This window comes from Cavia porcellus, unplaced genomic scaffold (genome assembly GCF_034190915.1).
Source record: "Cavia porcellus strain 051 isolate PalLab524CR breed Dunkin Hartley unplaced genomic scaffold, mCavPor4.1 scaffold_31, whole genome shotgun sequence".
In the NCBI taxonomy this organism is placed as follows: Eukaryota; Metazoa; Chordata; class Mammalia; order Rodentia; family Caviidae; genus Cavia; species Cavia porcellus.
Window position 1 is genome coordinate 28,193,100 of NW_026947514.1, and position 25,805 is coordinate 28,218,904.

General features: G+C 39.6%; 1 protein-coding gene across 1 annotated transcript in view; it reads right to left on the reverse strand.

The window, feature by feature from the left end:
• Ptgr2 (prostaglandin reductase 2) overlaps positions 1 to 25,805 on the reverse strand; it is a 32,238-nt gene that overhangs the window by 4,385 nt on the left and 2,048 nt on the right. The window contains exons 2-6 of the mRNA XM_003472408.5: positions 21,087 to 21,167; positions 20,040 to 20,158; positions 9,859 to 10,050; positions 2,300 to 2,470; positions 748 to 957 (exon numbers count right to left, since the gene is read on the reverse strand). Coding sequence (XP_003472456.1) covers positions 748 to 957; positions 2,300 to 2,470; positions 9,859 to 10,050; positions 20,040 to 20,158; positions 21,087 to 21,123 — 729 coding nt within the window. The 5' untranslated portion in view covers positions 21,124 to 21,167. The remainder of the gene's footprint in view (positions 1 to 747; positions 958 to 2,299; positions 2,471 to 9,858; positions 10,051 to 20,039; positions 20,159 to 21,086; positions 21,168 to 25,805) is intronic.

Genomic DNA, 25,805 nt, shown 5'->3' on the forward strand with positions numbered 1-25,805 from the left:
ATTGCTTTATTTATTTATTTAGGTTTTTTTGGGACAGGTTTTACTATGTAGCTCTGGCTGGTCTTGAACTCACTATGTAGCCCAAACTGGCTTTGAACTCCAGTGATCCTCTCAAGTTCAACTGGATTTAAATAATAAAACCTCAATTGCAGATAATCTTACATTTGGAAAGGAATATGCAGTACATAGTTCATGTTGGTATTTTATAACATTATTAATGAAAATGCATAAACACCCATACTCTATGAAAACCTATTTCCTACCCAAAGTAAGGGACCATGGTTGTAAGTTGGTGGATGGTGAATTAGCAGTCAGAACTTCAATATTCTAAAAATGCATCTTTAAAAAAATTTTTTTAAGAGATCGAAGCAGGTCTCTCACATTTGCCACTGGCGACATGCCCAACTTCTTTATTTTGAGACAGGACTCACTGAGTTGCCCATGTGAACCTTGAATTTGTGATCATCCTGAGGGATTACAGCTACCACAGTGTAACTTTTCACAAAAAATAAATTGAAGATGAAAATATATTGCTAGGCAAGAACTAATACTGAAGTTCACAGTACAAGTCATCAGGAAAATGAAAATAGGTATCAGCAAGTTCTTTTTTATCATTTAAAAACAATAATAAGTAAAATAAAACCTGTAATTTTATATAAAGTATCTTTTCCTTCAGTATCGGGTAATAAGATAGCCAAACAAATAAAATGATGTACTCAAATCTGTAAGAAATAAGTCAGCAAACACCTGATTTATCACTGTATCACTGATGTCACCACCAACATTGTCAAAATAAACATCTACTCCAGCAGGGCATGATTCTCGGAGTTGTTCAGCCACGTTCCCTTTTTTATAATTAATTGCAGCATCAAAGCCCAGCTCTGAGGTCAAAAAGAGGCACTTCTCCTGTGTTCCACATATTCCCACCACTCTGGAACAGCCCAGCAAATGGCCAATCTAGGAGGAAAGTTTTTTTTTTTTTTTAATTAAATGGTTTATGACATATTTAAACATATAACTGCAAATATACAAGATATTACAAGTAATTGAGAATGTTCATCACAGGTTAGGTAAATTACACTGGTTTTAGGTGAAAGGAATTTGAAATCTAGAGAAACGAGGGTAGACAGTATCATCATTAAGAAACTTAAAACTGAATAAAATTAGACTCAGTAAAAAATTCATGATTTAAATCTGATCTTACAGAGGGAATAATCAGGGGCTGGAGGTTTAGCTCAGCAGGCATAAGCGCCTGCCTTGCAAGCAGGCAGTTGTGAGTTTGATCCCCGGTACCAATAAAAAGGCAAAAGACAAAAAAAAAAAAAAAAAAAAAAAAACAAAGGGAATAATCAGACCCCAAACATTACTATCTTACAATTCAGTATTTTTTAGGTTACTGTGGATCAAAATATTTCGTTTCAATAGTTTCTATACTATAAAGACTATCATTCACAAAACAGTGCACTTTGTAAGGTTCTATCAAAATACAGCATTTCTACAATTCAGTAAGGTGCTTTTTTCTTTATTTTAGACTTACTAGGAATTTAACCTAGTGCCTTGCACTGAGCTATATCATCAGTTCTTTATGTTTTGAGATAAGTCACACTAAATTGTTAGGCTGCCCAGCTGGACTTTAATTAGGATCCTTCTGCCTCAGCCTCCCAGAGTGCTAGGAATTACAGGTATGAGTCACCATGCCTGGCAATAAATACTTTCTTGAGGACGTTTCTTTAAAATATGAGTTTGTGCCACACCTGATGGTGCACACCTGTAATCCCAGCACTTGGAAGGCTGGAGGATCACTGTGAGTTCTCCATTAACCTACCTGAGCTATACAGTGAGTTCAAAACCAGCCTGAACTACATAGCAAGACCCTGCTCAAACAAACCAAAATAAATACATAACAGTTTGTGCTTTGGGGTGGGAGGCTGCTGGCCATTGAATCCTAGGCCTCATGTGTGCTTCCACAGGCTGTACTCTTAGCTACACCCTCAGCCACTCATTTTTTTACCTAAATGGAATTCCAGACAGGTCTCTATGATTCTCATCCTTACATGGATGACAGCAATGCTCCAGCACCTACCAAATCTATTTTTGGTTAATGGAGAATGAAACACAAAAAGCTATATTCTTATTAACAGAGACCAAGTGAGTAATAATAGCCTTTCTACCATAAATGTGTAAAATAACTATAATGTAAATTTCTTTGATTTCATACTTTAAATTATGTACAGTACATGTATCCAGAGATTCAGAATGACTACTTTTTTAGAAAAATCAAATAATTCTTCGCATTTACCTGCCCGGCCAAGGATCCACAGGCACCTGCTGCTCCACTGACAACCATTGTCTGATTAGAGCCGGCAATTATATGACCTTTTTCCTGTATCCCAATCAAAGAAGTCAAACCAGGCATACCTATAGCTCCAAGAAAATATGAAAAATGTCCATCCACGAGTTGTGGGTCAACCTAAAATAAAAATATGCCTTTTTAACATAATATTTGCAACTCCTGTTTTAAGGCAGCAAGATACAGACAACCTGTTAAGGTCTGAATTGTGTCCCCTATCCTCAAGCTAATATGTTAAACCCCTAAGCCCCAATGTAACTGTATTGGACAGGGGCTTTAAGGAGATATTTAAGGTTAAATGAGGTCATAAAAATGGTACTCTAAGCCAATAGAACTTGTGCCTTTAGAAGAAACATAGGGTACCCCCTGCCCAAAAAATACCTTGTGGTGAGAAAGTGTTGGACACACTTTGGTAGTGACGAAGCGGCTCTGAGCAGGATTGAAATTTTACTAATTGGCTTTCTCTGTTTTTCTGTGAGTCTGTCCTAGGCCTAGGCCCCTTGCCTGGTGACGGGAGCTGATTCATAGTAAGTGAACCTCTATGAATCACTGGTCCTGGCTGAGGCCTGTAGTGGCCTGTGAGGCCAGAGATACCTCAAAGGGCAAGATAAGGTCACAGCTGCGGACACTCTGGCTCCAACCCCAATTAACAAGGTAGAGACTGCAGCTGCAAAGATTACTCCTGCAGTCTCACTTCTACCATGTCTTCATGATAAGACAGGGCTACTAAATTAACTTGATTCATGACTTGGAGACGTCCTTGAAGTGACTCCCAAGGTCCTGCTCATTGCCTGCATGTTCCTCAGTCTGTCCGCCCTTAGTCCTTGGTCCTAATATAAGTGGACTGATCCAGAGAAGCTTTTGTCTTTACCCTCGAAGCCTCAAGCTTAATTAAAGGGTTTGACCCTCCTGTAGCCCTAAAAATCATACAATTTGTCTCTTTTTATTTAACCTCCGCCGTACACTCATTTAGGAGATCGGGGATCTAGGACAGAACCCAATAAGAAAGTGTCTATCTGCAAGCCAGGAAGAGAAAACTGGCTGGAAACCAGATTTTCCATAACCCTGATCTTGGGTTTCTAGCTTTGAGAATAGAAAATACATCTCAGATAGCAAAGCTATTCGGCCTATGATATTTTGTTATGGTAGTCCAAACTGACTAATTACCCATTATGGTTTTTTTTTTTAGAACAGTAAGGCATTCTTCAGTCTGTTAAAATTCTATAATCTACATATAAAAAGTAAAACATAACTATCGCTCTCTTTATATTTTAAAAACTTGAAAAAATAATTCCTACATTTAAAAAGTCTCATCGAGTCTTATGCACATCAAAAGACAGAAAATGCTTATTAGGAAAACACTAGGCAAACTTGGAAAGTGTTTCATTTTATTTTTTGAGACAGGCTCTTACTACATAGTTCACTATGAGTTACCACATAGTTCACTTTGAACTGACTATGTGGCCCAGGCTACACTCAAATCTGTGGCAATCTTCCTGCCTCAGCCTCCCAAATGCTGGGATTATAGGCATGCATCACCATGCCCAGCAGGAAAATTTTTAAATCTCTGAGAAATGCAAAATATAAAAATCAACTCAAGGCCAAATGTAATGGCACATGTCTGTATTCCCAGGTACTCAGGAAGATAAAGCAGGAGAAATACTTGAGATTATGAGTTCAAGACCAGCCTGGGCAACACAGAAGACGCCATTAAAAAAATATATATACCCAAACCAAAAAAATTCCCATCAATTCAAACTTCAACCATTTCATTATTGATGCTAAAAGTCCAGGAACATGCTGGAGTGTAGCTCAGTGGTAGTGCATGTACAAAGCCCTGCGTTTAACCCCTGGCACACACACACACAAGTACTAAAATTTCTTTTAGTTTAATTACAGAAATGAGGTCATCTGTAATTTTGTATTTCATGTTTAACATGTTTGCTAGATCCTATCAATAACTGTACTGCTAGGCTGGGGAAATAGCTCAGTGGCATGGCGCCTGTCTGGCAAGTGCAAGGTCCTGAGTTCAATTCCTGGTACAAAGAAAAAATTATGCTGCTCTTTTTTTTTATTTGTAAAGTCATAATTGAAAAAAATATAAAATACTCTCTACCATACAAGTGTTAAAATAATTTTTAAGGTGTTACATAATTTTGGAAAAGTTTAACAAACCTCCAAAAGACCCATTTTCTTGGTTTTTTTGGCATTGAGTTACCACAAAGAAATAACGGTTTGTGTTCAATAGTTTTAAATGACTATCAGTTAAATCTCGTAAATGGATAAAAAGTAAGAAAGACATAAATTTCTATACCACACAGGAGAATCTATAATACCCAGAAATATTTCATGTGTTGTAATAGTTGCATACTAGTAAAGTCAATATAAAAATACTGTGAGATAAGATTGTGTTGAGCAATTATTTCCCTATGCTTCTGAATCCCTCTTTCTCATTTCTAGTACCTATTCCCAAACCATGTTCAAGTTGTCCTGACTGCTCAATTTCTTACCATAGCACACTAATTTTTCCATACTCTCACCTGAAACTCTGGACAGCATGGGGTGTGTGTGTGTGTGTGTGTGTGTGTGTGTGTACTAACTAGGCAAGCTAAAACTCAATTCAGTTTGGATTAATGTCAGATTGCTGTTATGACAGTGGGTTCTTGTCTCATGTAAGATGGATGTCAGACATGGACTAGTTCTAAAGCAAAAGTCAAATGAAAGTTTATTACAGGAAAGAAGCACAGCTGACTTATCCTGTGAAGGCACAGTAGCTTAGGACAGAACATCAAAGCTGGATACTCTACAGAACAGTTCAGCAAGGCAGACTGTTCCATAGGCACAACAGCACCAAACAAAAGAGACTCTTTACTTTTATGGGCGTCTCATGCAGTGCACCTAAAAACCCTGCTTCCTTATCTCAGCAAGTGCAGTAGCTTGTCGCTCTGATTAGCCATTTGCTTCTCCCCTCTTATCACAAGTGCGCCTGTCTGTCTACCAGGAGGCTACTTCAAAGTCCTGCCAAACCGCTCTATCTCAAGATCTAAGAATTAATAGCCTCAATGCCATGAACCTGCTCCTACTTCAGATACCACTTGCAAGTCTAGGCCTAGACTTTTGATTCATTGGCTATACATCAGGGATTCCTATCCTTCCTCAAGTTTGATAATTTGCAAGAATCACTCACAGAACTCAGAGAAACACTGTACATTATGATTCCTAGTTCACTATAAAAATATGTAAACGGGCATAAATGAAAAGTCAAGTGAAGGACTCACAGGATGAGTTCTAGAAGGGTCCCAAAACCAGGAGCTTCTGTCCTTGTGGAGCTGGCTGCACCACCTTCCAGGCACCTGGATGTGTTCAATCCCATCTCATTCTTAAAGAGTTGCTATGCAACTTAACCTTCAACCCTCTTCCACTCAGTCTTTCTGTTGAGCAGCCCAGTCTGAGGCTATCTAGGTACCCCACACGGTCATCTCATTAACATAAACTCAGATATGTGGAAAGGGGCTTTGTCATCATGCAGGAAATTGCTATCACACAGGAAATTTCTATCACACAGGAAATTTCTATCACACAGGAAATTCCAAGGTTTTTAAGAGCTTTGAGTTGAAAATGGGGACAACAGCCAGCTGCACTTATTAAAGCATAAGCACATTGACAGGCAGAACATTAGCTGCTGAATATTCCTTTCTTACTTCCTAATAAATTTCTAGTTAAATCTATCTTATTAGAAACATTAGGTTGATACATAATTGTATAACATCTCCTGAATAGCCACCTTAACATAACCTGAGTGACAGAAAGAATGGCTCTCCAGAAACAATTTATGCTGTAACAGCAAGGGACTACAATTTAGGGTACACAAACCATGACCAACTGTGGCCACACCCAGACAGGCAAAGGAATGTGAAGATTTTTAAAGGCAAAACAAGGAAGGTTGCATTAGTTATCTTGACACATTTATTCCCCATTACAGGATTAATATAGGTGGCTGGATGAAAAGGATTCCCAGCACTCAGGAGGCTGAGGCAGGAGGATTGCTGCAAGTTCAAGACCAGCCTGGGCTACAAAGTGAGCTCAAGGCCAGCCTGACCCGCAGAGTGATACCGTATCTCAAAAAGACAAAAAAATAAATGAATAAAAAGTAAAATTTTTTATTTCCATATTTTTTGAGGGGGGGGGTTGTTGGGAGCCGCGTCTGTGATAGCTCGCCTTGCGCGGCGGACGTGAGGCCTGTAGTAAAGAGCAAAGCCTGAGGTAGATTACCCCTCCCATCGAGCACGTTAGTTTCCTGCTTACCGCGTAAACAACCCGCTCAACAATATAGTCTGCCTGGCAACTGATGATGTTAGCCAATCAGCTTGCCTTGCTTACTTTAACATGATTGGACACTGTACCCGTATATATACCGGTGCCACCCCTGGGCGGAAGAAGAAGCCAGGTAGAAGCCCGGAAGTAGAAGCCCAAAAGGAGCCGCGGAGAGCGGACCGGTAGAGGCTTTGGGGCAGACTGAAGCACAAAAGGAGCCGCGGGGAGCGGACCAGAGGAGGCTTCAGCTGGGAGAACCCAGGGCAGGCTGTACGGAGAAGGAAAATAAAAAGAAAAGGTTGTCCACTACCAGACTTTGTCGTGTGTCCTTCCTGCCGGCCGGGAGCGGACATCGACATTTGGTGGCCCGTACGGGGACTGATCACCCCCGAGACGTGGAAGTGGACAACGCTCCAGTACAGAGCTGCGAGACAGGTGAGTTGGGGATAAGCCTGGGCTCTGGGTGGCGCGCACCTACAGGGCTTTTAGACTCCCCTCAGGCTCACGCGTAAGTGGCGGATTCCTTGGGCCTCACGCGGTGAGTAACATATTAAAAGATGGGAAACATGTTAGGTAGCAACACTAAGAGCGAGGGTGGTTGTGGAGAAAGCTCTCAAGAGCTTACAAAAGTACGCAGGGTATCTGAGCAGGCCCAGTCAGGGAGCTCCCGAGAGGGGTCCGTCAAGGGGAACAAGGATGCTAAGGAGGAGGACGGGGCTCTAGCCTCGGAGTCGTCTGACTCCGAGGACGAGGGAAAGTTGAATGGCAAGGAGGCCAAAGAGACTAGCTGTCAGGAGCCTAAGTCGCTCAATAAGGAGTCGCAGGGTTCTTTTCCAGCGTTGCCCCGCGAATTGCGCTCTGCTCAACCTGGTCTGCGGAGGAGTAGAGAGCTCCTGAGCGCTCCCCGGCGCGAGAGGGAGGCGAAGCCTTCCGCCCCACCTTGGGGGCCGTTTCCGGAGGCGATTCCTCGCCACGAGGCGGCCGCCTGGGAGCTCTCTCCCCTTTCGCCAGAACAGGAAGTGATGCACGGGCCCCCATTTTCCGCCCAATCACGGCCGCTGTCTTATGCTCCGCCGCCGGCGGGTCGGTATTTTTACAGGCGGCTTTGGCAGGGGGGACGCTTGTCTCATGAGGTACATCCACCTGGGATAGATAGTGGCCCCTACGGGATATTTCCTGTACAAGTAGCTATGGGCCAGGGACGCAATGCATGGGAGCCTTTTGAGATAAAGCAGATTAGAGAACTTAAAAATGCAGTTACAACCTTTGGGCCGACTGCGCCTTACACCATTGCCATGCTGGAGAATCTGTCTTCTGGGCCCCTCACCCCCGCGGACTGGATTCAGCTGGCAAAGGCGTGTCTGCCCTCGGGCAGTTACCTGGATTGGCAAGCCTGGTACACAGAGTTCTCTGCCGAGCAGGCTGAAAAAAACGCCGGTCGAGGAAATGGGGGCTGGGGATTTAGCTTAGCGGCATAAGCGCCTGCCTTGTAAGCAGGCAATCGCCAGTTCGATCCCTGGTACCAATAAAAAAAAAAAAAAAAAAAAAAAAAACGAAAAAGATAAAAATAAAAAATAAAAAATAAAAAACAAAAAGGGGGAGTAAGCCAAGGCCTGCCTCCAAAGGCGCGGTTATCTATGACAGGACAATGGATGGGCCCGGATCCAGTGGTCAGCTGGAACCGAGGCGCGGTTTGTGTTTTCCCACAGGAACCGGGACGAGAACCACTGTGGATACCGGAGAGACTGACACGGGCAACAAAGCCCTCGACTGAAGATCAGACCTGCCCTACTGGAGATCCATCACAGACCAACCAATAAGATGAATAGAAATAGCGGTAGCCCGAAATGGACAAGAAGATCCTCAGGCATATGCATGGCTTGCTCAATTGGCCCACGACCGAGTCTAGATATGGCGGGCATCCCTCATTCTCCTCCATAAGGTGACAATACACAGCAGGGTAGGTGAGTCAATGACGGGTAAGAGCGTGCCTCCCCAGCACGACTCGACCTAAGCCAGGCCCTACCCCATCCTGCACGTAAGCCGCTGGACTGTTAGATGCTGCCCAGGTCTAAATTTCTCTCCGAGGGGATTTCTTTACGGAGAGGAAATGAGTGCAAGCTTGTGTGCATCCAGGTTCCGTCCAGTTTGTGCCTGGCCCTAGAAAAAGGACGAGGGCCTCAGGGCCTTGGCAGACCATGGCATGGCCAACCAGGGTCTAAGCCAAGGACCTACGGTGGACCTACACATAGGGCATAAGCCTCTGCACCCAGTCCAGGAAGGGCTACGATGCGCACATTCATAAAAAATAAAATAGGGGGAGATGTTGGGAGCCGCGTCTGTGATAGCTCGCCTTGCGCGGCGGACGTGAGGCCTGTAGTAAAGAGCAAAGCCTGAGGTAGATTACCCCTCCCATCGAGCACGTTAGTTTCCTGCTTACCGCGTAAACAACCCGCTCAACAATATAGTCTGCCTGGCAACTGATGATGTTAGCCAATCAGCTTGCCTTGCTTACTTTAACATGATTGGACACTGTACCCGTATATATACCGGTGCCACCCCTGGGCGGAAGAAGAAGCCAGGTAGAAGCCCGGAAGTAGAAGCCCAAAAGGAGCCGCGGAGAGCGGACCGGTAGAGGCTTTGGGGCAGACTGAAGCACAAAAGGAGCCGCGGGGAGCGGACCAGAGGAGGCTTCAGCTGGGAGAACCCAGGGCAGGCTGTACGGAGAAGGAAAATAAAAAGAAAAGGTTGTCCACTACCAGACTTTGTCGTGTGTCCTTCCTGCCGGCCGGGAGCGGACATCGACAGGGGGTCCCACTAAATTCCTAAATTGACAGGGCTGGCCTAAAACTTGTGATCCTCCTGCCACAGCTTCCCAGAATACTGGGATTGCAAGCATGAGCCACTATGTCTGGCTACAAGGGAAATTCTAGTACTTAGTATAATATATTTATATATTTTACATATTACTTGAGGGACCAAAAAATGCAAAGTGACAACATTCTTTTGTAATCTATAAATTGTCACATATAGTCACAGCAAACAGTGTAAAAGGAACAAAAGCTCTTTATATTTTGGCAGCTAGCTAAAAGAAATATATGCTTTAATTTTTTTTCTTGATAAACAAAAGTAAATATTAAGTATAGAAAATAAGAATTGTACAGAGGTAAAGATACTTTTACATTACACATCACCTTTTCAAGGCTACTTCCATCCAGAATAGCCCTGGTTTGCCAAGGCCAATAGAAAGAAGTCACAAAGTCGCCTTTAGTCAAATTTGTATGCTTGCTTTCTTCTACAACGCCAACACCGCCACCATCGGCCACCTGAGATAGCTGCCACGGTGCTAAATAAGCAGCGCCTGTATCTTCATTCATCTTACAACGCTGAAAAAAAGAACAAATTGGTTAAGACAATTTTGTTGAGTTCTGAGCCACAATTTACTAATTTAGTCACCGACTAAAGGAAAAGTACCTAAGTAATGTTAACAAAAGTGTTCGTCAAACAAATAACATGTATTTTAATTTCTCCATTCACATTTTATTTTGAAAACTAATGCACATCTCTAATAAGTAAAGAAGTGCAATAAAAAGCAATTTAAAACTAGGCACATGCCTATAGTCCAAACACTCTGGGGAGGCTGGTCACAAGTTCAAGGCCAGCCTAGACAAGTTAGTAATTTAGCAAGACCCTGTGTCAAAATACAAGTAAAAATAGTTGCAAAAGTAGCTCAGTGCTCAGTGCAAAGGTTCTAGATTCTATCCCCAGTACTGGAGGAATACAAAAAAGGAGGGCAGGGGTGGGTTTAAGTATAGGTTGGTGATACAGCACAGTGGTAAGGTCCCTGCCTAGGAGACTCAAAATCTTGGGTTCCATTCCTGGTACATCAAAAATAAATAAAAAATAACTTGGTAAAGTTCTGAAATTAAATTACAGTCGTCAAAACAGCATAGTGCTTACTTAGAAAACAGACATCCAGGCCAAGAGAATAGAATACACAGAATCAAGAAAGAAATACGTGCATTTGCAACTGATTTTCAACAATGATGTCAGTAGCACACAATGAGGAAAAGATAATTTCTCTAAAAAATAATGCTGAGAAAACAATATCCATAGGCAGAAAAGTGAAATTAGACTTGCACTATATAAAAATATCAACCCAAGATAGATTAAAGGACTTTGTTGAAAATAGCAGTGTGATAAGCAGCAATAAATCAACCTGTCCAAGATTCAGAATCTAGACACTGGAAAATAATAACTTGGAGAAGAAAAGGAGGGAGGTGGATGCCCAGGACTGAGGAAGGATCTGAAGGGAAAATTGGAGCCCACATAGAATGTAAAGAGACGATCTCAAGGCAGAAAAAAGGCAGGGGAAATATGCTTTTTTTCTTCCTTTTTTTTCTTCTTTTTTTGGTACCGGGAATCAAACTCAGAATTGTCCTTGCCAGACAGATGCTTATGCCACTGAGCTATACCCTCAGCCCACAATTTATTCTTTCTCCCTGGCTCCTGGGTTCTGGCATGAGAGAGGAGGATGGAGTCTACAGAGGCACAGTGAGGGCATTTGACTCCAGAGTCTTCCAGGGAGAAGCAAGATGCACTCCATAACCCCAACTTGCACAAGGTGAATCAAGGGGCAACTGAGCTGCAAGACATTAAAAAACCCTGAATTTTATGAAATGGTGGTGGCAGAACTAACAAAACAGATCAATAAATCTGTTGACAAACATAAAACAGAGATAAGTAAAGACATGACAACCATAATGAAGGAAATGATTAGTGAATCCAGAGTAGCTACAGAAAAAAAAAAAGAGGAGCATAGAAAGAAATGATGTATGGCCAACATAGAAAAGACTGGATTCCATAAAATAGACTCAAATGGAAGCTCAGGAGATTAAAAATTATGCTAAAAGTACACAGAGCAGAGTCAACCAATGTGAAGATAGAACATCATATCCAGATGACAAGCCTATGGTTGGTGATCATTAAAAGAAACATCTCTTAAAGACAGCAAGGGACCATTAAAAAGCAATCCAGCTGCTGCCAGACAACACACAAATGACTCGTATAAAATTAACTGGAAGTGATGAAAATTCAAGACAGCACAAAGGGCACTGAAAAAAATCTGTTCACAGAAGTAACAGCAGAAACTTTCTAAGCACCGAAAAAGAACTTGAGAGACAGACAAGTGAGGCACATAAAACTCCAAATAGTCCTGATCAGAAAAGAAAGGCATGTAATAGTCAAGATTCCCAAAATTCAATACAAGAACAGTATATTAAAGGCTGTTAAGAGAAAAGAAATAAATAACATGTAAAGGAAAACCCATAAGAATCACAATAGACCTCTCAACACAAATCCTTAAGAAAACAACCTCCACCCCAGATTAATGTATTTATCTTTCAAAATTGATAAAGAAAATACTTCCATGATAAAGAACACCAAAAGAATTTCATGACCAATAAATCAGTACTCTAAAAAGTTCTAAAGGACATTATAGAAAAAAGACAATAAAGACAATTCTAAGAACCCCAATACAGGGAATACACCAGGCAAGGCAAGCAATTAAATTAAAGATAAAGAAAGGGAATCAACAACAGAAAAATAATATGACAAGTCACTACACATCAGTTGTAATCATCAACATAAATGTCTCAATTTACCAATCAAAAGAAAGAGACTGGTAGAATGGATCAGGAAACAAAATTCAACAATATGCTACATGCAAGAAACATATTTAACTCAAAAAGATATTCACAGCCTGGAAGTCAAAGAAAGGAAAACAATATTCCATGAGATGGGAACCCAGAAAAGAGTGGGGATAGCCATTCTATTTTTAGACAAAGCAGACTTCAAGCCAAGACTGATCAGAAGAGACAAAGACTGTCACCACATCCTTGTAAGGGGAACAATCCAAAAGGAAGAAATAACAATCATAAATATATTTGTACCAAATACCGGTGTACCCAACTATATAAAACAAATGCTAAATTATGAAAAATCACATAAGCACTATTACAATTGTGACAGGGAAACTCAATACATCCTTGTCACAAATAAACAGATCAATGTGACAAAAAAAGTCAACAAAGACAATCAGAGCTAAACAAACCTTTGAATAACTGGACTTAGTAGGTATCTACAGACGGTTCCACCTGCCAGGGATTTAGCTCAGTGGCATAAGCACCTTCCTGGCAAGTGAGAGGTTGTGAGTTCAATTCCCAGTACCAAAAAAACCAAGACAAAACCTACAGACTGCTCCACCCAACAACAGAACACACATTCTTCTCAACAGCACATGGGACCTTCTCCAAAATAAATCCACATAATAGCTCATAGAACATGCTTAAGTAAAGGAAAAGGAATTGAAACCATCCCATGCATATTATCAGACCACAGTGCAATGAAATTGGAATCAATAGCAAAGGAAACCACAAGACTCTTATAAACACATGTAAATTAAATAACACCCTAATGAATAACCAATGGGCCACAGATTAAAGAAGAAATTAGACACTTTCTACAATAAACAATAATACTAATACAATATATTGGAATTTATAGGCTAAAAGGAAAGCAGACCTAGAAGGAAAATTCAGAGCAGTAAATTCCTATACCAGAAAAACAGCAAGCTCAAATAAATAACCTACTGTTGAACCTCAAGCTTCCAGAAAAAAAAGAGTAAGATAAGCCCAAATCTAAGGGGAAAGAAATTATACAGATCAGAGCAAAAATTAATGTAACTGAGACTAAGAAAACAATATAAAGAATCAATGAATTGAAGAGTTATTTGAAAGATTAAATAAAATTGACAAACCCTTAGCCAACTGTATCAAATGGAAAGAAAAGACTCAAATTCATGAAATTAGGAATGAAAAGAGTAAAATCACAACAGATCCTGCAGAAGATAATCAATACCTGCTTCAAGAACCTGTTTTCCAATATGGTGGAAAACACAGAAGAATGGACAGATTCCTAGATACATATGAATTACAAAGTTGAATCAAGAAGATACAAAAATTCTTGATAAACCTTTTTCAGTCAATGGAATTGAAGATATAATTACAAAGCCACCGACAAAGAAAAGCCCAGGTCCTGATGGACTCACTGCTGAATTTTACGAGAAATTTAGAGAAGACCTAATGCTGCTACTTTTCAACTCTGTAAAGAAATTAAAAGAGAAGCAATACTCCTGGATTAATTCCTGGAAGCAAGCAAACCCTAATATCAAAACCAGAGAAGGATTCAACCAAAAAAAGGAACTAGAGGCCAATCTCCCTAACGAACACAAATGCAAAAATTCTCGATAAGATACTGGCAAACGGAATCCAGAAAGCTTCAAGAAGATTTTACGTCATGGCCAAGTGTGTAGGATTTATTCTAGAAACACAGGGATGGTTCAACATATGCAAAACAGTAAATGTAATACACCATGTTAACAAAACCAACTAAAATCACATGATCATCTTATTAGGCACAGAAAAAGAATTTGACAAAGTCCACACGAACTCATGATAAAACTCTTACAGAAAATTAAAATAGATGGTCTTTATCTCAATCTAATAAAAGCCATCTATGACAAAACAACCACCAACATCATACTAAATGGACAAAAAATGAAAGCTTTCACTCTAAAATCAGGAACAAGACAAAGATATTCATTGTCACCACTCTTATTCAATACAATTTATTTATTTATTTATTTAGGTCTTTTTTGAGGGATGATTTATCTATATAGTTCAAGCTGGCTTTGAACTCACAGTTACCCTCCTGCCTCAGTCTCCCAAGTGCTGGATTACAGGCATGCATTACCACACCCAGCTTCAATATAGTTCTGAAAACATTAGCCAAAATAATTACACAAGAGAAAGAAATAGGGGGCTGGGGATTTAGCTCAGTGGCATAAGCGCCTTCCTTGCAAGCAGGCGGTCGTGAGTTTGATCCCCAGTACCCATAAAAAGGAAAAAGACCAAAAAAAAAAGAGAAAGAAATAAAAGGAACAGGGATAGGAAAGGAATGAGTTAAATTATTATTTGCAGATGATACAGTACTCACATAGAAGACCCCAAGAGCTCCACCAGAAGACTTCTAGAGTTAATAACCAAATTTGGTAGTGTAACTGGATACAAAGTCAACATCAAAAATAAACGGGCTTAGGGGCTGAAAATTTAGCACAGTGGCATGAGCACCTGCCTGGCCAAGTGCAAGGTTGTGAGTTTGATCGATCCCCAGTTCCAAAATAAATAAATAAATAAATAAAATGAATGGTCTTCCTGTATACAAATAACAAACTCACTGAGAGAAAAATTAGGGAAACAATATCGTTCACAATAGCATCCAAAAAAATGAAACACTTAGGGATCAGTCTAACAAAAGAAATAAACAATCTCTACTTTAAAAACTACAGTAATCTGAAAAGGGAGATCAAAGAGGATATCAAAATGGGAAGAAATGGGAAGATATCCCCTGTTCTTGGAAAGGAAGAACCAATACAGTGACAATGCTTATACTCCCAAAATTTTTATACAGATTTAATGCAATTCCAACAAAATTCCAACAGCATATCTCACAGAATTACAGAAAACATTCCTAAAATTCATTTGGAACCAGAAGAGACCTAGAATAGCAAAAACAATTCTGTGCAACTAAGGCAAAGCAGCGGATATCACAGTCCCTGACTCGAAATTATACTACAAAGCTATTGTGTTAAATCAGCATGGTACTGGCAAAATAACAGACTCAAAGATAAATGGCATGGATTAAAAGATTCAGAAACAACTCCAGGCATACTCAGCCACCTTATCTTTGACAAAGGTGTCAAACACATTCACTGGAAGAAAGATAACCTCTTTAATAAATGGCGCTGGAAAAATTGGCTTTCTACATGCTTAAGACTACAACTAAACCCGTATCTGTCACCATGCACTAAACTTAAACTGAAATGGATCAGAGATCTAAATATTAAAACAGAAGCTAGGTGTGGTGACACATACCTGTAATCCTAGCACTCAGTAGGCTGAAGCAGGAGTTTCACCATGAGTTTGAGGCCAGCCTGAACTACATGGCGAGACCCCGTCTCAAAAAAAAAAAAAAAAAAAACAAAACCCAAAATACTAGTAAATATAAAAAAACAGAAACTCTAAATCTGCTGGAAGAGATAGTAGGTAGAATTTTTGAAGACACTGGTATAGGCAAAGACTTCATGAACAGCCCTGATCACAAGGAATTATCACAAAGAATCAACAACTGGGATCTCATCTTATTAAAACGCTTTTGCCAATCTCTGGCACAAAAAAAAAGCTTTTGCACAACACAGGAAATTACCAACAAAGTGAAAACAAAACCCAGGGGGCTGGGCATTTAGCTCAGCGGCATAAGCGCCTGCCTTGCAAGCAGGCAGTCCTGAGTTTGATCCCTGGTACCGATAAAAAGGAAAAAGAAAAAAAAAGAACAAAACCCAAAGAGTAGGAATAAATTTTTGCCAGCTACTTCTCAGAAGTATTCTACTATCTAGAATATAGAAAGAACTGATAAAAATCAAAGCCTCAAATTTAAAGACCCAATCCAAAAATGAGCATCTGAAATGAATAAGCATTTCTCAGATGGAAGAAATAGATACATAAAAATGGTCAACATTACTGGTCATTCAAGAGATGCAAATTAAAGCAACACTGAGATTCTATTTTACTCCAGAAAGAATAGCTATCATAAAGAAATCAACAAATAACAAATGCTGGAAGGTCTTCAGGGGAAAAAGAATCCTTCTCCACAATTGCTGGGAGCACACACTGGTGTAACCACTGTGGAAATCAGTGTGGAGATTCCTCATAGAACCTAAACTAGAGCTCCCATTTGACCCAACTATTCCCTAATTGGTATCTTCCCAAAAGCATTAAAAGTATCATACTACAGCAATATATGTTCACTCATGTTTATAGCAGCACAATTTTTTCTTTGATACCAGGAATTGAACTCACAACTTCATGTTTGCTAGGCAGACTCTGTGCCACTGAGCTATATCCCTGGCTATTTTTAATAGTTACAATTTTTTTTTTTTTGGTATTTTTTGAGACGGGGTCTCACTATGCAGTTCAGGCTGGCCTTGAGCTCACTTTGTAGCCCAGGCTGGTCTCAAACTCACAAGGATCCTCCTGCCTCAGCTTCCCAAGTGCTGGGATTACAGGCATGAGCCACGCCCGACAATCGTTACAATTTTTAATAGCAAAATCTTAGTGACACCCCAAATGCACAACTGATGACTACTTTAAAAAGATGTGTTTTATTATACAAAGGAGTACTACTCAGCCATAAAAGACAAATTTGAGACATTTATAACTAAATGAATGGACTCTGAGGTCATACTCTTACATGAAATAAATCCGACACGTGTATAAATATTGCCTTGTGTCTCTGGTGTGAGAAACTGGAACCAAAATGTGTAAGAGAAATTGTGAAGTGGGAAGAAATTGTTCAAAACGAAGTGGAAACTAAGGAGGGGGAAAGGAGAAAGGAAGGAAGCAAAAAGAAAAAATGAAAAAATAAGGATAAAATAGGAACAACACTGTAAGTAAGGAGGGTTAGACAGACTGAAGGGAGGCAGGGAATTGGGGGGAAAAAGAGATACCAAGATATATCACGTACTGGTTTATTGTACCAATAAACTTAAATTTAAAAAGATAAAGGACAGAAACCTGACTTTAAGAAATACAGTTAGACAGACACTGTGCTTTTTCTCCTATAAAATGGGCTGTCCGTTCACTTGTGAAATGAGTCATTGGGCCATTGATTTTCCTCCTGAAATCAAACCCAAACTTTCTATAGACCTGTACATTCCACTGCCAAAACACATAACTGCCTCTAGCCCCGGACATAATGTACTTCTCCCTCTCAAGGACACTCATTCCAATTCTTTGAGTGTAAACTTTTAAAATTCTGCCCAATAAATTCCTGTGTACATCAAAATAAAATAAAATGCATAGTCCTTTAGCCAGCTTCGCCCAGTGGTGACATGATAAATAACTGTAGTATAACATCAAAACTAGGAAACTGACATTAGTACTGTACATTGCTGTCAGCTACTCACAGACCAATAAACCATCCTCCAAAAGACTCTTCTACTTCCTGCTTTATCCAATTCTGTTGATAGTGTCAATGAAAACCATAAAATTGTTCAGTAAGTTTTTTATTTTATTTTATTTTATTTGATACTGAGAATCAAACTCACAACCTTGCACTTGCCAGGCAGGTGCTTATGCTGCTGAGCTAAATACCCAGCCCCTGTTCAGTTAGTGTAAATTTCTCTAAAAATAAGAAAAAGATACTTGGAGTCTAAATAACAAGAAGGGAAGGGTTTAGATGTTAAAAGTAAAGATAATGCACTGGGAGTGTAGCTCAATGGTATAGAAAGTGTTAGCACAAACAAGGCTTTGTATTTAATGCCCAGCGCTTAACAAAAAAGAAAAGAAAAATAAAACATGAGATTATGAGATGCAGTTTTTTACCAGCTAAAAAGCAAATGAGAAAGGAGATTAAAAAATCATATAGTTTTTCCACCTTTGGGCATTCAATAATGACAGACAAAGAACCGTCTATTAGGAAGGGCAAGTGAAGCCCAGGGAAGGGAAGATTTGGTATATCAAATATATGAGCAAACAGAATGATCCTGAGTTCCCCAGGGCTAGATTCTAGTGATTTAAGGCCAATTCAATTTTTTCCAAGAGTGCTTTAACCTTCTACGATTTCTAACTCACACGCCTGTTTGAGAACCAAAGAGCCATTGTAAGATGTACTCTTTCCTTTGTTCTGAAGTGAGAAATCCTGTCATGAGCTTTTTAACTTGCTCACAGGCTAACTGATTGTAACTTCTCATGGCCACTGTCCCACTAATGGGTAGCCCTTGCCCAACTCTCCCTCCAGCCAAAGCTGAGTAAATTCTGTCAGGGCACCTGAACCCTGGACACCCAGCATACTGGTATGATAGGCAGAATAATGGTCCCAAAATCTTCATGCCCTAGTCCCTGGAACCTGTCAATATGTTACATCCCATCATTCTTGATTCTTTTACTATTCTTACATTATATGGCAAAAGGGACTCTTTGGTATGATTGAGATAAACATCTTGAGATGGCAGCTGAGTGCGGTGGTTGCATCCGTATAATCCCAGCATTGCAGAGGATAAAGCAGGAGGACTGCCATGAGTTCAAAGCCAGCCTGAGCTACATAGTGAGTTCAAAGCCAGCCTGGATTACAATGTAAGAAAAACTACCCTGGATTATCCTAGTGGGACCAATATAATCATAAGGGTCCTCTTATAGAGAAAGGAAGGACAGTCAGAGATGTGACCATTGATGCAAAGGTTAGAATAATGCTGGGTTATGAATCAAGACCATAGGCAGTCTCTAGAATTCAGAAATGCCAACAGATTCTCCCTACAGCCTTCAAAAGGAACATAGCCCTGCCAAGTCTTGATTTTAGACATATAAGGCCCATTTTGATTCTCAGATTTCTAGAACTGTATTATAATATTTTTATAAAGTATTTGTGTTGACTAAAGCCAGTAAGCTTAAAGTAATATGTTATAGCAGCAACAGGAAACTAATACAGTGCGTCAGTAACCTATGAAATAGTTGAACAAAATGAACAGGCAAATTGATCTAGTTCCCTCCCACAACAAACTGATACTAAACATTGAGGCTTAGCAGGAGGTAAAGTAATGGCAGAAGCGTGCTCTGTCATGACCATGAGACAAAGTTAGGAGTGAAGACTGTGCGACCTCTGAGAGAAACAAAGCAAGAGGACAGTGCTTCAAGCTCAGTCGCTATGCCTGATGGTTTCTTTGCTAAGTCCTCAGCAACACACATCTTTCCAAGAATTCTCCTTTTATCTAGAGGTAGCATAAATGAGTCTGTTCCTTTCAAAAAGAGGTCGAGTAGAATAAAGACCTTGTACACATCCTGCCTTGAAACCAGATCTGAATTTCCAATTGTATTTTAATATTTTCAATCTTTATTTAGTCCTGGGAAGTGATACGGATATTTGGAAGAACCTGACTACATGTATTACCATTATAAAAAATTCATGCCTTCTACAACATTCTTAATATCAACAGTAAAAGGGGCTGGGGATTTAGCTTAGCGGCATAAGCACCTGCCTTGCAAGCAGGCGGTCGTGAGTTTGATCCCTAGTACCGATAAAAAGTTTAAAAAAAAAAAAAAAAGAGCAAATATCAACAGTAAATAAAAACAAAGGCAATCTGTAATGCATGGAAATCAAGAGTTAACTACTCAAATATCAATCACAAGGATTAGACAATAAAATTCTGAGACAATGACATGAAAACAGAAATATTTTCACCAACTCATGTCTTAGTTCTTACCATGTAAGGATCCACAGAAAGATAAAGAGTTCTGACTTGTACTTGCCCTTCATTGACAGTATCTGGCAAGTTGACTTCTTCCATTCGGAAATTCTCTGCCACCGGATTGCCATTTTTTCCTACAATATCAGGCAAAAATATAAAGTCAAAAAGTCTTTCTCCTATATAATTACTATATTTTAAAAGGTCGCCCTAGGACTCAGAACACTCTCTTTTAAAATAAGCACAAATAAATCTATACTGTCTTGTAACTTCTCTGTGACTGCAGAAATGACTCTGCATAAATTCTAAAAGTCCCATCATTCTTGATTCCTTTTCTATTCTTTTGGAATACTGCTGTCAGCTTGTAATTTTGTTTTTTATAAAATGACAACAGGTAAATCATTTCACACAGTATAGTGTAAAATAGGAGTTTGAAAAATAAAACAAAACCACTCAACTTTTTTTTTTTTTTTTTTTTACTGAAACTGAGGACAGAAAATTTGGATGGCTTCCTTGGGTCACACAGTAGCTAAGCAGCAAAACCAAGGCAAATATGGGCCCAAACTTCTCAGGTTACTTCTATGCCTAAGTTTCTATGACTCAGCACTGACAGATGTCAGTATGCTTCACATAAAATAGAAAAGCAAACTGTAAGAATCAAAAATAACCTACTATGAAGAAAAAAACACAAGTTACAATATTTGCAATACAGCTTCCTTTCAAATATTAAGATTCTATGGTAGTTTATCTCACCACTGGTACACTGTTCAAAGAATTTCATCTAGTATTATTTATGGTCTTAATATCTTACTGCCTTAATTTACCACACTGGCATCATAATTAGTTTTGGGGTTTTTTCTTTCCTTTTTTTTTTGAGACAGCCTCACTACGTAGTCTAGGCTGGCCTTGAACTCATTTCATAGTGGTCCTCCTGCCTCAGCTTCCCAAATGCTAAGATTACAGGCATATACTATCATATCCAACCATAATTAGTTTTTATTCCTCCATTTGCATTAATAACTAACAAAGATCAGAATTGTTCATTGATCATAGATGAATACATACCAGGTCGGGAATTCAATACCACTCTTTGTATAATCATCACTCCGTACAGGGGTGCCACAGGATTTCTATATAAAATAACTCCTATAAATAGAAAAAATTTAAATCACAAAAAAGATTTCAAGTATTTGACAATTTTAAAAAGCAAAAAAGAAGCCCATTTGTGCTTTGAAATGAAGAAATGAAAAATCCTACGTAGAATTAAAAAAAGAAATACTCTCCTATCAAGAGTTAGGCTCCCAAAGCAAATCTCATTAGACTTTTTAGCTAACAGCAAGTTCACTGAAGACTGAATAAGGCAATCTCATTTTCAACTCAGATAATTCAAGCATATTTGTCTTCACACCGTCATGCTTAAGCATCCTACTATGGTTTGATTTTAAAAATGACATATTCCTCTAGAGCTAGCTGGTTAATCTAGCAGCAAAACATAAACTGCCTAGTTGAAAAGTAACCAACCTTTAAAAGGTTCTTGTATTCATTTATCAAAATGGAAATTCTTTTATAGTTTTGCTGACTACAAAAGTACTACATTAAGCCCCCATAGCATGGCTTATTTTTATGGCTTATTTCCAGATGGCCCTCTAAAACCCCTGCACACGTAGGTAGGCATTTTTGGAGCTTGCTGGATGTAGGGCATATAACACTGGGATCAAGGGAGTGTGGTACTAAATTAGTCCACTGATTGGAATTACCATCATTCTGGCTGTGGCTGAATGGATTTATTGAAAGCAGAAGCCGCTTGGGTGTGAGGGCACCACCCAAAAGCCTTCGAGTCTGAGATAAAAAGGAAAGGCAGGCTTGCTGCATGTTGTCTTTTGCCTGCCACACCATGAACTGTTTCTCTTCCGTGATGGTCCTGTGCCGCTGCACCCTGCCTTGGGGGGAGCGAGCTTACTAAGGGACTGGACTCCACAAAATGTGAGCCAACAAACTTCCCTTCCTTTAACTTGTGAGCGTTGTGTATTTTGTTTCAGCAACAAGAAGAGTAACAAGAAGAGTAAAACCCTTCTCTCCCTTTGTGAGACAAGTCTTTCTACATTGCCCAGACTGGCCTTAAACCCCTGAACTCAGGTGAGCCTCTTGCCTCAGCTTTCCACATACCTGGACTATAGGTGATTGCTACCATGTCCCAAAGCATTTTTAAATCTTCATTTTTATAAGAAATTCTGTATAGGATGGCCAGAAAGGTAAGTAAAAGATTCATTTATTCTGGGTTTACAATTTGAGCTAATGAAAGCAGCAAAACGAAATTTCAGTGCTGGAACTATCTGACTTGTTGAGAATTCCTTTGCTTCATCAATAAAAATGAAAAAAACCCACCAAACTCATAGCATTTCTGTGGGCCAGGCATAGCTGTGGTTGTATAGATGATCTGTCAGTTAGTCTCCTAACAACTTTACTGAGCACTATTTCCCCATTTAAAGATGAAGAATCTGTATCTTAAAGGACTTAAGCACTTACTGAAGTGGTCCAGTATAAACCCACATTCCTCTTTTTTTTTTTTTTTTTGTCTTTTTCCTTTTTATCAGTACCCGGGATCGAACTCACTCACGACTGCCTACTTGCAAGGCAGGTGCTTGTGCCGCTGAGCTAAATCTCCAGCCCCACGACATTCCTCTTAATTACTATTAAAAAGTCTACCCTACCTGTGTATTTGATTTTTAAGATATTAAATGTTATTCTTGTTAATGTTATTCTTAAGTTATACATTTCTTTTTTTGGGGGGAACCAGGGATTGAACTCACAACCTTGTGCTTGCCAGGCAGGCACTGTGCCACTGAGCTAAATCCCAGCCCAAGTTAATACATTTCTATACCACTTGTGTTTTCTCATTAGAATTTTACTATCTTTATTACCGAATACATTGAAAAGCCCAAAGGAAAACCGTTCTATCAATTGGTTTTTTTGTTTCTTTTTTTTTTTTTTTTAAGTGGTGATGGTGGTGGTAATGGGAATTGAATACAGGCCCTTTGCAATAGGATGAATGTTTAAATAAAGAACAATTTATTACAGTCATAGATACATCGTTATGAATTGCCCTCGGAATATTCCCCCTTGTTTCAGACATATTTACTCAATCGTTCTTGACACTTCCTGAAGCAGTTCTGAAGTCCTCTTTTGTGAATGTCTTTAGTTGCACTGTTGTGGCTGCCTTCATATCCTGAATTGGTTCAAAATGCTTACTTTTCATGGTCATTTGGGACACTGGGGAAGAGCCAGCAGTTGCACACTATCAGCTATAGTGGATCAGGTGAGTGAGGACACTCCATGTTTTTATGAATCTACCTTTCCACTAAATGGTGCTTGGTAGCTGCATTCACCATATATTTTTTTTAATCACAAAAGAGGACTTCCAGAGCTGCTTCAGAAAGTGGCAAGAATGACAGGATAAGTATGTTTGAAGGGAGGAGTAGTATTTTGATGGGAATTAATGACAATGTGTCTTTTCCTGTAATAGATTTTTTTGTTTATATTTGTGACAGGGTCTTGCTATATGGTACAGGCTAGTTTTGAACTCTGTGTATCTCAGGCTGACTTTGAACTCAAAGCAATCCTCCTGTCTCAGCCTCCCAAATATGAGGATTACAGGCATGTACCATCATGCTCAGCTGTAATAAACTATTCACCATATCCTTAAGTTCACATCTGCAGATTTGACCAACTCTAAATTGACAGTACTTTGAAAGAGTATTTAGTCTGAGGCCGGGGATTTAGCTCAGTGGCATAAGTGCCTGTCTGGCAAATGCAAAGTCATGAGCTTGATCCCTGGTACCACCAAAAAAAAAAAAAAAAAGGAACATTTAGTCTGTGTGGAATATGTACAGATGTTTTATTATTATTCCTTAAAAAATTCAACTACTTAACAATTACTTGTCTAAGGGCTGGAGATTTAGCTCAGCGGCATAAGCACCTGCCTTGCAAACCTGTGGTCGTGAGTTTGATCCCTGGTACCGGTAAAAATACAAAAAAATTACTTGTCTAGCATTTACATTGTAGAGCATTTGGTATTATGAACAACTTAGAGATGAGATGATTTAAAGAATATAAGAAGATACGTGGGACTTATGTGCAAGTACTACTCCATTTTATATAAGGGATTTCAACATCCGCAAATGTTGGTATCCATAAGGAGCAGGATTCTGGAACCAATCCTTAGTGGCTATGAGATGAGTGTTTATTACTATTCTTATTTTTAAGAATTTGTGCTCAAGATCAGAATACAGGTAAGGAGAAGAACTGGGATTGAAACACAAATATCCTCAGTCCAGAGCTCATATTTCAGCATTTTCTACTCTTTCTGCAAAATCTCCCTCAAACAGGGCTTTTGCATATAGAGCCACAGTGACTGCCAACTCTCCTGCAGGTACCCCATGCTACAGAAGGCTTCTACTGGTTAAGAACTATTGTAAATGTCTAGAGCTAGGGGGTGTGGCCCAGCAGTAGAGTGCTTGTATTAACATTTATGAGGCCCTTAGTTTAATTCTTAGTTACTTCTCCCTTGTTGTTGAGACAAAATACCTGACACCCAAAGTTAAAGCAGGAAAGGTTTATTCAGCTTACAGCCTGTAGAGGTTTCAGTCCATTACCAGCTGGCTCTAAGGCAGGGTGGCACATAGCAGAAGGGTATCACAGAGAACAAAAAATTCACAGCAGGCAGAAGGTAGCAAATCAACAGTGAAGCAAGGGATGAACACAGCTCTTTCTATCCCTTATATCTTATTCAGGCTACTTAGGTAGCACTCACCCCCGTAATTCCAGTGCCCTTGATCCTAGCATTGAGCCATGAATCAATCCCAGTGTCATATACTCTAGCTCCAGCCACCTCTGATGAAGCTCCACCTATGACCGCATGAGGTTTTGGGGGGAGATCTAGATACAAGCCACAACAGATTCCCAGCATCCCCTTCCCTGGAAAGAACTTAAATGTATAATGTTGGTGATATTCTGTAAAACAGAATGAAAAACACAGAAATACATCCTTTTTGCTTCATTATTATTATTATTTTTTTGTCTTTTTATCGGTACCGGGGATCGAACTCACTCACGACTGCCTGCTTCCAAGGCAGGCGCTTATGCCGCTGAGCTAAATCCCCAGCCCTGCTTCATTATATTTTATAAGGTATATATTTATAGTCTCACTAGTCATGGCAAACATGGCTAGTTAGCCTCAATACGCATTCTTTGCCTCTGGACATAGTATTGCTCAGTTAAAACTGTATTTTCCAGCTTTCCCTTAAAACAAATCCTCTCCCCCCTAAAAACCCCAACAATCCCAGACTCGTTCCATTTCACTCAAAAACTCTTGAAGTAAGCACTTCTGATAACAGAAATTATACTATTATACCTAAAATAATTAATAATACAGTCAATTAACACCCAGTGCATACTCAAATCCCTTTGATTGCTTCAAAGATTTTTTTTTTTACAGTTGATTCATTAGAATCTGGATTCAAAATTCACATGCTTTGTTAAGAGTTAGTTGTTGTTGTTGTTTTTGTCATTTTGAGATAGGGTCTCACCATGCAGTTCAGGCTGTCATTGAGTTCACTGTGCAGCCCAGGCTAGTCTTAACTTGCAATGATCCTGATGCCTCCTGAGTGCTGGGATTACAAGCATGTGCCACCACGGCCAGCTTGTTACATGCTACATTTTGAATCTATGTCATGCCATGGCCTGGTTTCTTTATTCCTTTGTATATAAAACATCCTCTGATTGCTT